This window comes from Thermobia domestica, chromosome 10 (assembly GCF_964235325.1).
Source record: "Thermobia domestica chromosome 10, izTheDome1.hap1.1, whole genome shotgun sequence".
Classification (NCBI taxonomy): Eukaryota; Metazoa; Arthropoda; class Insecta; order Zygentoma; family Lepismatidae; genus Thermobia; species Thermobia domestica.
This window is the reverse complement of record NC_137463.1, coordinates 84,385,802-84,401,662: the sequence shown is the minus strand read 5'-3', so window position 1 is coordinate 84,401,662 and position 15,861 is coordinate 84,385,802. Positions and strand designations below refer to the sequence as shown.

The 15,861-nt window shown below is 34.8% G+C and overlaps 1 protein-coding gene across 1 annotated transcript; it reads right to left on the bottom strand.

Moving 5' to 3' along the window:
• Nucleotides 1-5,364: 5,364 nt before the first annotated feature.
• LOC145661531 (uncharacterized) lies at nucleotides 5,365-13,046 on the bottom strand. The gene is made up of 3 exons (XM_081726851.1): nucleotides 11,518-13,046; nucleotides 5,420-7,947; nucleotides 5,365-5,372 (listed from the first exon to the last, which is right to left on the bottom strand). Exons 2-3 carry the CDS (start codon nucleotides 7,677-7,679, stop codon nucleotides 5,365-5,367), a joined length of 2,268 nt encoding a protein of 755 aa, XP_081582977.1. The 5' UTR covers nucleotides 7,680-7,947; nucleotides 11,518-13,046.
• Nucleotides 13,047-15,861: the final 2,815 nt, after the last annotated feature.

Sequence of the window (15,861 nt, the reverse complement as noted above, 5' to 3'; positions counted from 1 at the left end):
GGTGTTGTCAGGAAAATATTCCATAGAACTATTACTGGGAAGCGTAACGTAAAAATCTCCATCAGGTTCCATTGTACTTCTCGATCTTCTTTACGGATGATGCAGGTATCCAGGAATCGAAAGAAGAAGGATATCCTTTCCAATGAACAAGATATTCTTTTCTGCTGCCTTTTCTTCTTGTACGTATGATTTTATCTATGTAAAATGTCTTTGATAACGTCACAGGTTGTAATTCCTCTCTGTAAAATAATCCATCCAGTGGTTCCTTGTTTAAATCTTCAATTTCATAAACAGGTGGATCTCTTGGTATTATCTTCTTCACTTTAAATATTTCCCAAGTCCAATTTTGCATATATCCTTTATCAAATGTACGTTTAGTTTTACTAATTCGTACTGTATCACCAATCTTAAGATGTTTTGAGAAATTTGGATTCTTTTTCTTCATCTTCTTTATTTTATTATCATATTGATTATGCCATACTTGTAATAGGTTATTTTGAGAAACATTTGCAGGTGACATCTTTATGCTTGAATGATAACCTTCATTGTATGATTTCACAAGAAGAGGTAATACATTTAAATAATTATACGTTTGATACTTTGTAAAATACTTCCACATTTTTTCTTTTAAAGTTCTGTTAAAACGTTCTACAATACTAGCTTTTATATCAGGATTTTTAGTTGTAATATGTTTTATTTTGCTGTCCACTAAGTACTTCTGTATTGTTTTATTAGTAAACTCACTTCCTTTATCTGTTCGAAATGTAATTGGTTTTCTGTCTTTGAACACAATTTGCAATGCTTTTAAGACATCATTTGTACTTTTAGATTTTAATGGCACAGCCCATGCATATCGACTGAACACATCTATCACTGTCAGAATATAACGATATCCATCATTAAATTTATGAAGAGATTGAAGATCATTAATATCACTTTCCCACTCATCATCAATGTTATTCACTACATAGAAATCTCTTTTAAAACGACGACGTACAGGTTTGTGTAACGTATATGTTGTTTGTTGCAGTAACCATCTTCTTATACAGTGTATAGGAATTTTCTTTTTTGTAGCTATCCACAATTTTTTAACAGTTGAAAACGAGGCAGGATGTGAAGGGTTGTAGTAAATCTTGCTTAACTGTTTGTTTACGGTTTCCACCTTGACCATACTGGACGTTTACAGGCACGTTTCCTTTTCCTTATAGGAGATATTACTTTTTCCTTTTCTTCTTCTTCTTCTGCTTCTTCTTCGTCGTCTTCTGCAAACGATTTCAGAGGTATTTTTTCCCTTGACGATGATGCTGTTGGTGATGCTTTAGTTCGTCGTAAAATATATGACAAACGTTTTGGATTTCCAATAAGTTCTTGAGGTGTGTTATTAGAAGATAAATAATTACAAAATTTCTCCCATCCCGGTGGATTTGTGTGTTTCCGGGGTCGCGACACATCAGAAATTAAATCTACAATGTGAGATCCTTCTAGTTTATCACCTCTGATGTAAACAGTTCCTTTATTATCCCACGTGATATTATCATCATGTTTCATTCTATGTAGTAGTAATTCAGCTCTTTTACGAAACATTTTGGGTATAGATAATAATATTTCTTCTTCTACTTCAGGCTTCTCTGATTTAGTTGACGTAATTGAAAGTGTTACAGGTTCTTCTTGTTTTCGTATTAAATGTAAATATTTTTGAAGAATATTATTATACTGATTCCACTTTTCTTCATCACTAAGCGATGATAACTGTAAAATCTCTTGCATTTCTTGATCCAAATTAGATTCACGTTTCTCCAGGGCTGATGATGATGATGATGATGTTGGTGTTTGTATACGATTCAGAACTTCAGGTGGAACTAAAATCATCTTCTTTGCATGTTCCATTGTACTAACGGAATAGTAAACTTGATAATGCACCAGTTAAAATAGGAGCTAATAATGCCGGTAGGAATCCACCCTGCTGCTGTACTAATAAATGCTTCTTCTTCTTTTGGATGGAGTTTCCTTTCTTCACAAGATATCGAAGCGTCCTCTTGTATCGCTTTAATCTTGCTTTCTGTGTCTTTGTAAGAGGTACATTCCCTTTTAATACATTATAACAACATTCACAAATACTTCGAATCACTGAAGAGTCTGCATTGGCCAATATAGCTTTACGTAATTTAGGATTTGCTTTGCTCAGCGTACGAAGAAGATCTCCGTGTTTTACTCTTGGAGACATATTGTCAGAATGAAGAAACACAGTTTAAAACAAACATTATAAACACATCTTCTTCTTCTATTTCGATGGAACATAAACGTAATGATAAATATCATCAGGAAAAATATTTGTTTGAAAACGAAGTTCATCTGACGTATCCTGTTTTAAATCAATAAAGAAATATCCATATGGTAACTTTGTTGCGTCGTTGAAACTTTCTTGAAGAAATTTTAGATTCTCAGGAGTTAATTGATAACTCAAATGTTTAATTTGTGATTTATCTCTTGGATTTTTAAATAATACGAGATAAGAACAATTTAAGCTCATATCTCTGCTTCCTTTTCCCTGATGAAATATGTTTTGTGTAATAAATAGTACACTAAGATTTCTATGATGAGAACCCTTTGTAAAGAAATCAACTATATTGCGGTTCACTTCACACATTTGATCATCAATAATAATAAGATGTGGTCCAGTTTCAGGTAAAAAGTCTTTTGTTCGAGGTAATCCTTCAATAAATTGTACTTTTGTCGAAATTTCTCTGTATGCATTTTGCCATTCTGCATAGTACCAATAAATATGACGAAACGATATATTAACCATACGTGGTAAATTGGACAGGAATCGTATTACAAAGGAAGTTTTTCCACATCCACTTGGTCCGGCAACAATACATGAAAAGGGATGTTTCCACGTCGTGTCCATGTTAAAGAGTATGATCATTCTTTCCTTATACGTATATTTATAAAGGGCCTTATTACATTTCTCTTCTTCTTTTGTTGGAAGTAGTGTAGCCATATGGAAAAGTATCATATGAATTTGGAATTCTACGTCGTTTAATATAATTTATCTTATAAATTTTTGTTTCGGGCATGCTGACGATAGTATGGTCTTTCCTGCGGCAAATTTTTTTCTCATTGGTAATTTTGACTTCCGTGGGACGAGATTCTTCTTCTTCTTCTTCTGCATCCTCTTCATTATCTACTATCATTTTCTTCATTACATCAAAATTTAGGTGTTTTGAAGATTCATAGTTTAATGAAAAGCCCCGTATCTTGCATACTTGAAACTCCTTCTTCGTGCTGGGATCAAAAATACGTAAGCTGTAATTCTTCGGGCCCGCCGATACATATTCTGAAATATAGGCTTCTTTACCATATTCGAGGACTTCATTTGTTAAATCGCCTAAAAAGTCACCAGTTGGAATTGTACTTTCACCAGGTTTTTGCGTATAAATGACGGAATCAGTATCAAAATATAATACTCTTTCTTGTAGTTGATCTAAATATTTGTACAATTCTAATCTTGCTTGTGCTGTTGTGTATGCGGCTATGACAACATTTACTGTTGGTAGTGAAACAGGAACGTCATCGTTGTATTGCCAATATACATATAACATGTCATCATTTACTGGGAATATTTGATGAACATCTATATCATGAGATGTTAATTTTTCATATAATTCCTTGGGTTCATTAATAATGCTGACATGACCCATGTTCTCACGTTGACCAAATTTTCCCCAAAATGAATTTAGCATTAATTTAGCTAAACTTCTAAGTGCTGGATTATGTTTAATTTTGTTCTCATCTAGACGTATTCCTTCCTTTTCATAAAATTGCTGAATGTACTTCTTCTTTAATTCATCTGTTTCACACCATGCTGGCCATCCACTTGCTTCTGTTTTTGCTTTCAGGAAGGTGTTTATGTATTCTGCAAATAAGCCACCACTTTTTGTTTTTTCATCATATTGAACAACGTCATATGCCCATATTTCATGAATATCTATTATTTTGTATCCTTTTTCTAATGCCTTTCTTACTTCATCTGCTACCCATGTTCCATGTAGCACTCGGTCTTCATCGTTGTGATTACAAGGTGCTTGGTTTAATTCATCACAACATGTACGGCAGAGTGGAAACATCAATCTATCATTTGATTTATAAGGGAGGACAGGATGAAACAGTTGTTTTGGAGGCAAAATACTGAGCTTAACTAATCCTTCTACTTCTTCAATGGTGGGAATATTTGAATCTCCAGGCAGGTAGATAGTAGGATGACGAATTGGAAACTTCTTAGTCTTAGAGATAAATGGGTACAATGAAATAACATCTTTGTATTTTATGGTCTCTCCTTCAGATTCTTGTGCTTTATGATACAAACGTATGGCATTCACACGTCCTCCATAAAAAGCGTCACGAGGTTTTAATGGTGTTTTCTTTGTATACGGATGATTACTAACATACTTCTTCATCTCTTCATTTCCTGCCAATTGTTTTTTAAATTCACAACCCCATATTTCATGCACTTCACAGCCAAAATCTTTTAATTTTTGGATTTTCTTCTTTGTTGCTTCATAACGAAATTCCATGGTATCTGTAGTATTGGTATAGATGGGTTTATCTCTGTCGTTAGGGTAGCAGTAGATACAACCATGTGTGAAATCGCCTTCATACTCCCAGACGTGTATTTTTCCTGTATTGGGATCTGTCCATACACCATCTACTTTCATTGATGCTATTCGTTTTTCCTTACTACGTGCAGCATTGGTAATTTGGATGTTTCTGGTTTTTTCTTCCCAAGCTATCCATTGTACTGCTTCAACTGATTGTACATCTCTCCATCGATATCCGTTCTTTGGTATGATACCAATTGTATTTTCCTTTAAGAAATTTCTACGATATACCAAATTACATGCACTGGCAATTGTAATACATTCAAGTAAGGGATTGACATTAGTTTCAGATTCAAATGTATTCATAAATGAAATACAGGCTTGACGTAATACCTCGACATCCTGTACACAATACTTGATGAGTTCTTCTTTCATTTTAAAGGTGTCGTTTTGATGTTCGGTATACCATTGGAGAAACTTGCGTCTTTCGTCTACTTTCATAGTATCTGCTCCATAATATTTAATGTCTGGAAGCGGCCCTTCATAGGTTTGGTTCTCACGTCGATTAAAGAAGTGTGGGAAATATCCTTTGCACGATTGAAGTCCAAATGCACCACTTAATTTACTTAAGGGCATAGGAAGAAAGCTTAGTGAATCGATGAAGGTTACGTTTCCTATTTTAAGAGAGAGAATTTTTGCTCCATTCATGATTACTTCTGGAGTCCAATTCATCTTCTCAACCATGGTCTTAATGATGAAATGTGCGTCATATCCCTTTGAGTTATGGGCAACACAGGTTACTGGTTTAATGTTTGGTCGACGTTGTTGCAGATGTTTTAGAAAATCTTCTATTACATTTTCTCCGTCAAAAATATTTTCTCGCTTTCCACAAATGACACAATCATTCTTGATGTTGTTATCTTCATAACACTGGTAACATACATGTTGACTAACCAAGACATTAGGTATGTGTTCATATATGTTTGCGTCCTCATCTTCTATTTTCGTATCTTGTGTGCATTCAATATCATAAAACAGAATCATAGCTTTCTTCTCCATGATGATTTTTTCATTGGCTTTTTTCGATTTTCTTCTTTCATTCACTTTCATGTAACATTCATGATTGGGTGGTACTATAGCATAGCAAATGTTGCAATAAGTTTCTCCACATACGTGAGAACCTTTCTCTTTTACTACATAAATTTTCAAACACTGGTCACAACATTTCACAATGGAACATAAAGGCTTTCCATTTTGATACGGCGCTGACTTGTGATAGTCATAGCATGACTGTCCATAAAATTCTCGATTACAATCATTGCAAGTAATATGGATATCTTTAAAGTCACATGGTGGCTTCTGATGACAACGAAAACATACAGCTGTACAATGTTTCAAATGTGCATGCTTGTTTTCATATTTCTTATGACAACTTTCACAATAATAACTACAGCTAAAACATGCTGTCAAGCTTTCAATGACGTTGTAGTGGTTATCTATAAACAGTAAATTTAAAGCAGTTCTCTCGTTATCACTTGGTGGTGCTTCAAACATAACATCACTTCCTGAAAAACCCCTATACACTGTGATTTTATAATCCTTTAAATATTCCTGAAATTTACGAATTTCAGGAATTCCACCACCATGACTAAGATCTACATCAGCAGATTCACATAGGTCTTCTGCTTCTTTTTCAATTATATATTTATATTGATTTACATATCTTCTGTATTCAGCTTGATTTCTTCCCTTGTATTTTTTCAGTCCTATGGCAACTACGATTGCATGTGCTAAACACCTTGTACCTTTATTCTTAATTGTAACAATACCACGTTTTGCCTTTACGTATTCTTCAGTATTCATAATATGTTGTTTCAAAGGACCTTGTCCTCTTGGCATACGTACATGATGAAAATTCACGATGCAATCTTCATTTATAAGAAAAGCCGCATTACTTTGCAGTACTTTCTCATAACTTATCCATAGAACTTCTGCTGAAAGATTTCTTGCTTCTCTGAATGACAACCAAAAAGGGCGGTGTCCTTCTCTCTCATTTGTAATTGTTATTCCTACGTAATCATGCTGGTCCACATTACGTAGCAAATAATCTATTAGTGCCCGTAGACTTGCTTCAATTGCCGTAAAAGGGTTTTCATCTGCACGTACGGGGGCTAGACGGAATCGTAGCATTCTACCCTCCATATTGTATCTTCTGTATTGTCTTCTTCGTTCTTCTATTATATGAAATCTATTGTGTCCATCATTACGGTTGTTATTTCCGAATCCTACTTGTATATTTGAATTTCGTTGTGCTTGAAATACGGCTAGCAATTCGTCCATTCTTTTTTCTATGTCGTCTAAATCGACTTCCATTTCTTCGTGTTCTGTATTAGCCTCTGCTAATATTTCCATAATTGAGGGATATATTACTTCTTCTTCTTCTTTTCTGGGATCGGGAAACAAATTGTTAATCCAATTTTCTAGTTCATTCGTGTAAAACTTATCATCTTCTTCTTCTATCTTCATCTCTTCCTTATTGTAATCCTCTCCTATTATTTGGGAAAACGTGAAATTTAGCAGCTCTTCTTCTTCATTTCTCCTTTCTTCGACGTCTTCTTCTGTTCCTTCTTGTAACCACTTTATAATTTCTTTAATACGGCCTGATGCTTCTTCTGTTATCGTTCTATTGCTAGCACTGTTCAATATTTGTAATAGTTCTTCTTCATCATATTCTTCTTCTTTTTCTACTGGAATTTGAATTTCAATAGTTTCTCTTTCTTCTTCTTCTTCTGTTGCTGCTTCTTCTATTCTTTCTTCTATTTTCATTTGTTCTTCTCCGGCTTCTTCTTCTTGCATTTTTTCATGATGATCTATTTCCATTTCTTCTTTTGCGTCTTCTTCTTCTTCTTCTTCTTCTTCTTCTTCTTCTTCTTCTTCTATCCCGATTATGGCATTTATTTCACTTAAAAGAACTTGCGTTTCGTTATTTACGCCCACTACCTCTTCTTCTTCTTCTTCTTCAATGTCATTAATGAAGACCGTAATCTCCTTCAGTAAATCTTGCGTACTCTCTTTTGCCATTTTTCTTCCTCAGATGTATATATACGTAATGCAATATATGTAAATGGTATATGTAATAGTATATGAATATGATATATAATAGGATATATAAATCTTATTTAAATGGAATATATATATGTATATAAATATTTTGAAAGGGTATATAAGCGTTTAAAAGAATATACGAGTAAGTAAAATGTGATATATATAAGTAATTAAAAAGGAATAATAATAATAATATCAACGGGAATAGGGAAAAGGATTACACTTATCTTTATTTGTATGCAACCTAAAATAAAAAAGAAATGAATTTTGTTACTTATAAATCAATATATATTAGATATATAAATATATACTATATAAGACAGAACTTTATAATGTCAATGAAATAATCTCTCATCATACCTTTTAAATATTTTTAACTTTTCTTCCTATTCCATGGGATGAAGAGTGAAACAAATGTATGCTCACAATCTCTTTCAAATGTATTGACTAATGAAGATATGTAGATTACACGGTCTTTTATACTTATTCTGTTTTAGAATTTTATCGTTAATTTTAGTGAACGCGAAATCCGTATTTCCTCCTCCTCCTCTCTACACTTCTTTCTTTTATACTGTCATTAATTTTAGCGACCACAAATTCAATGCTATCTTCTTTACAACTTAACGAAAAGATGCTATTGACTTTCCCCGGAAAACCGTTCCTACATGTGTCTTATTCATATGCTCCCCTTAACGTGTGAATGAGGGATGGAAGACATTTTAAACTAAAAGATTTCATCTCTTTTTCTTACGTGATACAGCGTTCATCTTTAGTGCACGGGAAGTCACAAATTGGAATCCTGTCACGATATGGAATCAACACTAGGAAAACTATGGAATCCATACTAATATTGTTTATTTTATATTATTTTTTACGTGTAAGAATACCACCCCCCGGGAGCCCACAACTTTTTACCCCTTAGATGTCATGTTACTGATTTCAAAGTGTCTTTATTGAATACAACACCTTCGAAAACTATAGAATCGATACTAATGTTGTTTATTTTACGTGTATGAATATCACCCCCCGGGAGCTCAACACTTTTTACCCCTTAGATGTCACGTTACTGATTTCAAAGTGTCTTTATTGAATACAACATCTTCGAAAACTATGGAATCGAAACTAATACTGTTTATTTTAAATTATTTTTACGTGTATGAATATCATCCCCGTGAGCTCATCACTTTTTTACCCCTTAGATGTCATGTTACTATTTTCAAAGTGTCTTTATTGAATACAACACCTTCGAAAACTATGGAATCGGTACTAATATTGTTTATTTTAAAATATTTTACGTGTATGAATATTACCCCCTAGGGAGACCCCATGAGCTCACCACTTTTTTTTTTACCCCTTAGATGTCATGTTACTATTTTCAAAGTGTCTTTATTGAATACAGCACCTTCGAAAACTATGGAATCGGTACTAATATTGTTTATTTTAAAATATTTTACGTGTATGAATATTACCCCCAGGGAGCCCCTCGACAAGTGAACTTTATGTTACATAATATTATTACATGAGTACTGTACTTTGATCTAAGGGGACTCGGTGAATCAGTGGTAAAGCGTTCACTTGTGATGCGATAGGGGACCTTGGTGATTTAGTGTCCACGTCTCATATAGCCTCGCTGCTGAAAGGGACGCTATGACAATATAGATGAAAGTATTTTACAAGTACTTATTGTCTTTTCGAGTGCAAAATAATACGCGTTCAATACTACACAGAGGCTTGTAGTGTTTGAGCCCCGTCGCCCAAAGCTTGGACCTCTCCCAACAAAAAATTTCTTAATGCACGCCTGTGTACATAGCTAGTATACGAATTCTATGACGGGAATCTGAGCATTTTAGAAGAAATTGATGATAATAATAGGGAATATTTTAACTACTTTCGTCCTTTTAAAGTAATATCACATACAGCTTAGACTATAATATGGAGAAAACTGTATAAAGTTCAACTTCCTAGATCAACTTAAAGAAATGGAGAAATGTTCTCTTATTTGAGAATAGACAATTGTTTTAACTTGAAGATTTGTACCCCATGTTGAAAACGTGGGGTTCTGTGGATCAGTGGTAAAGCGTTCACCTCCGGTGATTGGGGTCTCTGGTTCAATCCTAACTTTCGTCGTGTGAACTTTGTGGTGCATATAGCCTCGCTGCTGAACGGAACGTTAAACTCAAAAATCAATCAACATCATATGACATAGGTAACGACATCCGAGATGAATAAGCAACACTAGTTTTGTAAAGTTTTAGATCTCAAACACTGTTTTAATATTACCTAAAACACACACACACACATACATATCTTCGCTTCGTGTTGTCTGAAACCATGACCTAAGATAATGTTGACGCGACAGCTGGAGAACAACATTGAAATACAAAACATGTTCTGTTATCTTATTTTTCTGCTCTTTGCAAGTAGACATTGCAGATACAGAAACTCTCTCTCAGTTCGTTGACTTGTGTATGTGTATTTAACGTTAGATTTCACTCTTATTAACATTAGAAAATTATGAAATTAACTTCAGTGCCTCAGTGGTAGAGTGTTCACCTCTGGTGCATGAGGTCCCGTGTTCAAATCACGTCTTTTTTTTTTCTATATACTTGTCATTAATTTTAGCGACCACAAATTCCCTGCTTCCTTTACAACTTAACGAAAAGATGCTATTGACTGTCCCCGGAAAACCGTCCTTATCATTTCATTTTACGTTCCAGAGGGCACGGTGGCTCAGTGGTAGAGCGTTCACCTCAAGTGCTTGGGTCCCTGATTCGATCCCAGTTCGTGCCCTATGAACTTTGTGGTGGACAAACATCATATGCGTGGATTTCCCTTCGGAGTTCATCAGTTTCCTTCCACTTTCTTCATTACATCATTTCATTCATTTTTTCATTATCACCTCACCTTCATTAGCCTAGTAGACGTAACCGTAGGACGTAAAACTCGATGGACAAACACCGTGTACGTGAATTTAATGCAACATTTCATTCATTCATTTCTCATTACCATCGTCCCGACTGGAGCTCATGTGATTCGGATTCCACGTTAATCAGTAGGTCCACGTCTCATATAGCCTCGCAGCTGAAAGGGACGCTAAACTAAAATCAACTCAACTCATCAACTCATCATCACCGTCTGCATTAGCATAGCCGACATAACTGTAAGACGTAAAACTTAGTGGTTCAGATTCCACGATAATCAGTAGGTCCACGTCTCATATAGCCTTGCTGTTGAAAGGGACGCTGAACTAAAATCAACTCAACTCATCACCATCGCCTCCATTAGCATAACCGACATAGAAAGACAGACAGACCTTGTTGGCTTTATTGTTGGACGTAAATCTCTTCATTGTTTAAAAGATTTCATTTACAAACAGAAAGACAGACGTATACATCATATTATCAAAATTAAAATACCAAGTCTACAGACACTTCTTGCGACAATTGCAATGCGAACCAGAAAACATTCAAGAATTCCATCTTATCATTTTTCTTAGAAGCATCATAGAAGTTCGCTTATGTGTTTTTAACTAGGGCAGTCTTGTTATCTCGTTGTAGTACGTATCATCAAAACATTTGACAATGGCATCTTATCTGTTGTTCTTGAAACTAAACCATTTTAAGATGAAGTTCAATGTACTAACAAAACAGAGGAAGAAAGAGACTAACAAAACAGACATTCACATATGTGTCTGTGTGTTTTTTTTTTAAATGTTAGAACATGAACGGAACTTTGAATAAATACACTTGTTCTTTCAACTGCCTTTATAACTAAATGAAGAAAGAACATATATATATATATATATTTTACTTACCTATTTTAATAAGAACGAGCGGTATCACAAAACACACATACACTTCAGTTTTAGGTTGAAAACACAATCAATTGATAGGATTTAATCCTAAGAACTTAAAGCACAAAACACTCACTACAGTTTAAGCTGAAAACACAATCAATTGGTAGGTTTCAATCGTGGTAACTGAAAGGACTCTGATGAAGATCCGGTAGACGTTCAAGAGTCTTTGCGGGAGGGGGGCGGGGCTTGGGAATTCAAATTAGCTAACCAATACAAGGCGACTAGAAAAGGCGTGTTTTTTCATGAACCTATAGCTGATGGTAACCCTAAAAGGCATGTTTCATCTTGTTTCTAGCAACATGATGTTCTCAAAGGCTATGAACATAACAACTAAACAGGAAGTGATATCGATTTACTTAGCATAGCAGATATCATCCTGTGAATATTCATATAACACACTTCACACCCTACGTTTTAAACAATATGATATGCTATGAGAAGTTTCCATTATTAGAATTTGCTCAATCAATGGAATCCATTCGCAGGAGGTGTGGGGGAAAGGAGTGTATAGGTATGTGTTTCGTTATGAGACTTATATCTGGTTTCATGTCTCACGTCTTTAAAAAATTGTGAAATACAATATTTACCTTAGCAACTAAGCCAATTTCGTGAGAGGCTTTGATCATTTGACTATCACGTCTTCTACAGACACTTTGTGGGAATAGGGCCAAGGGGCTAATCAACATGATTTTGCATGAGTATGTGTTTCGTTATGAGACTCATATAGTGTGTCTCATCTCACGCTTTTAAAAAAATTATGACATATAATCTTTACCTTAGCAACTAAGACCAATTTCATACAATCTCCTGAGAAGCTTCGATCATTTGAATATCATGCTTTCAGTTCATATTCTCCAGACATCTCGTGGGAATAGGACCAAGGGGCTTAATCGCTTATGCTCTTTGAAGACAAAAATCAATCATTCAATCGACTGGGAAGCTTCTATCATGATAACTGATAGGACTCTGATCCGTCCACCAGTATGAGCATCCAAGACTATGAAGGCCAAGAGCATCTAGCTATTCAATACATAACGAAAAGCAAAAATCAATCAATCAATTGGAAAACTTCGATCATGATAACTGATAGGACTTACAATTGGGGAGCTTCGATCATGATAACTTCTGTGCTATCCGTAAAAGGCTATGAACATAGCAACTAAAGTCTTGTCGAAACTTGCCTCCCAATTCCAGGGGCTATGAACCTAGCAACTAAAGAGGAGTAGGGGTTACGGAGGTTCAAATAAACCAAAATTTTCCCACGCGTTTCTGTGCTAGCTGTAAAAGGCTATGAACATAGCAACTAAAGGCTTGTCGAAACTTGACTCCGACATATTCGGCTTTCCAGGAGAAGCAGGGGTGGCGGGGGTTCAAATAACTAAACAATATAAGATGAGGAGACGAAAAAAAGGCATGTTTTATCTTGTTTTTTACATCTGGTAGGCGTCCAAGAGTATACTTCCTTATTCTAGCATAGCAACACACTGGTTTACAACGATTTAAGCCCCATTGGAACGTTCCCACGGCCAAAATTTTCCCACGCTTATGAAGGCCCTCTATTCTACTGGTTTTCCCCCCATTGAAAATTATGAATGCAGTCATATCTTAGCATGGTTACATATTTAGAATTGTAGAAATGTAAGATAAGATGTAATTTTGGTCAGAAAAGATTTTTTCGTTGTTACCTTAACTTTAAAACAAAAGCTTATTACTTTACTGTGCTTGGTGTTGACATTGCTGTAATTGAGGCGACAGCGATACGCAGTACCGTGAATGTCATAGCAGCTGATATGTGTATATTTATTGATTATTAATTCTAAATTGAATGTCACTGCTGGAATCCTATGTAAATATAATCAGAGGAATATTAGGTACAATGTGATATAGAATATATTGTTGATTCATGATAATTATTGTGAAAAAAGTGAAAAACCAAGAACAAGTGTGTATGTGGAGGTTGCGAGAGATCACCGCTAGAGTACTCTGGCGAGGTAAACAAAAGCACATGGACTGGTTCGGCAAGGAAGGTTGTTTACAAAGAAAATGTACAGTGACGCCGGGGAAAACAATACGAAAACAAGTATTCATTTGAATAACAAAGTGTATGATACACCGTTTTAAAGCTTAGTATTTCCTCTATCCAGTGGTCAAACTCAATACAGATGACAAGCAATAATAATTTAAGAATAAATGAAAGATTACATGAAAGTGTACTACCCAGACATTTTGGCGACAAAACCATTAGGGTCCGCGAAAAGGGTCTATACATTGAATTTTGGGTAGGTCAGGAGCGAGCCTTTGAAAATCGTGTTGTTTCCTCTGAAAGAAAACTGTTTGACAGGAAAGGAGCAAGGTAGTTGGTGTGAAGACGCGATATACAGAGGTCATCCTCTGTAATAGTTAGTGCAAGACTCATCGTGGCAATGGTCTGTTTTGTGAGATAGGCACATTTTAAATAGCCGAATTGCGACCTTACTCGAGATTAAGTTTTTTTTCTTGATCTGAAATATCAACAGTAGTAAGTCTGTCTCAGAACTTAACGTCATCTCAGAACTTAACTGTGCTTTACGGGAAACACAAGTTGCGAGACGAGATGTTTAAAAAAAGGAGAGTTAGAATATTTTTTTATATAGATGCAGAGACTGAGTTTTGAATCTGCAGCTAGGACAATGAATACTAGCATATAACTCTCGTATGTAGTTTGCCGTGTGATATATATATAATTCGAAAAATAAAATTTAAGGTGCGTCATATGTGGCCAGGGTAGTGAGAATTTTGAAACTGGACCGTAGAATCAGTACATTTCCAGAGACTTTTGAGGCAATACAGATGAGAATTATCCAGTAACACTGCATAAACCAGATGTCTTCAAATGGATCCAGAGATACTAAGAGAGAGACACCAGTGCAGCGAAGAAACAACCAGAACAGCCACCAGTAGCAGCAATTGATATCATCTAGGAGGTTCTAGGATGCCGAGTGAACTTCAGTGAGAAGAGAGAGGACTGAAGGAAGAAGACAATGAAGAACACGTCAAAACAATACGTGCACGAACTATGAACAGAAATATATAATGGCCAAATTTTCATTTTAAAAAAATAATAATAATTCGTTATTTTATTATCGACCGGTCACTTCAATTTAATATTCGTGTGAATATAAAATAATTTCTTTTTGTGTGTGTGTGAATATCAGTGTTTAAAATCTGTCTGATCTCTGTGGAGGAGTGGAGTGTCTATTTTATCAACATTAAAAATTCGACAAAATAACATGGAAGTCTTTCTTGTACGGATTCCAGACATCAATTAAGGTATGTGCAATATATCGCATATGTTTTCTTTTACAGCATGGCAAGAACATGTACAGAGAAGAGTGTATGGTTGTAATCTGACCATTTCAATGGAGCATCTGAGTTGAAGTAAAGCTACTGATTACCTGAGTTAAAGAGTATTTTGTATATTTCAAATCACTTAATTTTTTTTTAAAAAAAAAAGCTCTACCGAATATTTCTTTTATATCTTTAATATTTTTAGTAATCACAAGTAATTCATATAATTCATTTACATAACTTCTGTTAATTACTTAATTTAAATACTTCTTTGGACTGTCCATTCAGGGCACTCCACCATTGTGGTGCAAATATTTAAGTATTTTAATTTCAAAATTGGCTATGTCCAGCACGTTCACTTTAGCCCACCACAGTACTGACATATTAGAGTGGAGATGGAATATATTCATGTGAAGCCTGATTGATTGCTGGAAACAGGTTCTTGCCCTCTATTACCGTTTTCACTCTATAGTGGTCAACGTAAAAACTGGAAATGGTTGATTTTGACCACTTCCAGGTTTAGTATAGAAATAAGGATGGAGTTGAAATCTATTCTGTGATTTGCGGTTTCGATATCACCTCCTCGACGAACTCGATTTTAAACTTTTGACCCTCTCCATTCTTATCAAATTTGGTGGTGATTCATCAGGTAGTTCTTGGGGTCTTTTATCTCCCGAACGAACGAATGGACAAGATAAATATATAAAAGAGTTTTGGTAAACCAAACTCTTTCATAAAGATGTTATTGTATGTCTATAAATTTTTCCATTGGAAACCAAACGTAATTGCAATATCTGTGTTAAAACTCACTTCTTATTTAAAGCATCTTGAAAATATTCTTCATCATCGTAAAACTTTAACTTTGTCCACCTAAAATATTCTAATTTTGCACTTAAGATAATGTACAATAAAATCTAACACAGTGAATCTAAAACAACTGATACAAAAAAAATATTCTATTTTTAGATTCTATCG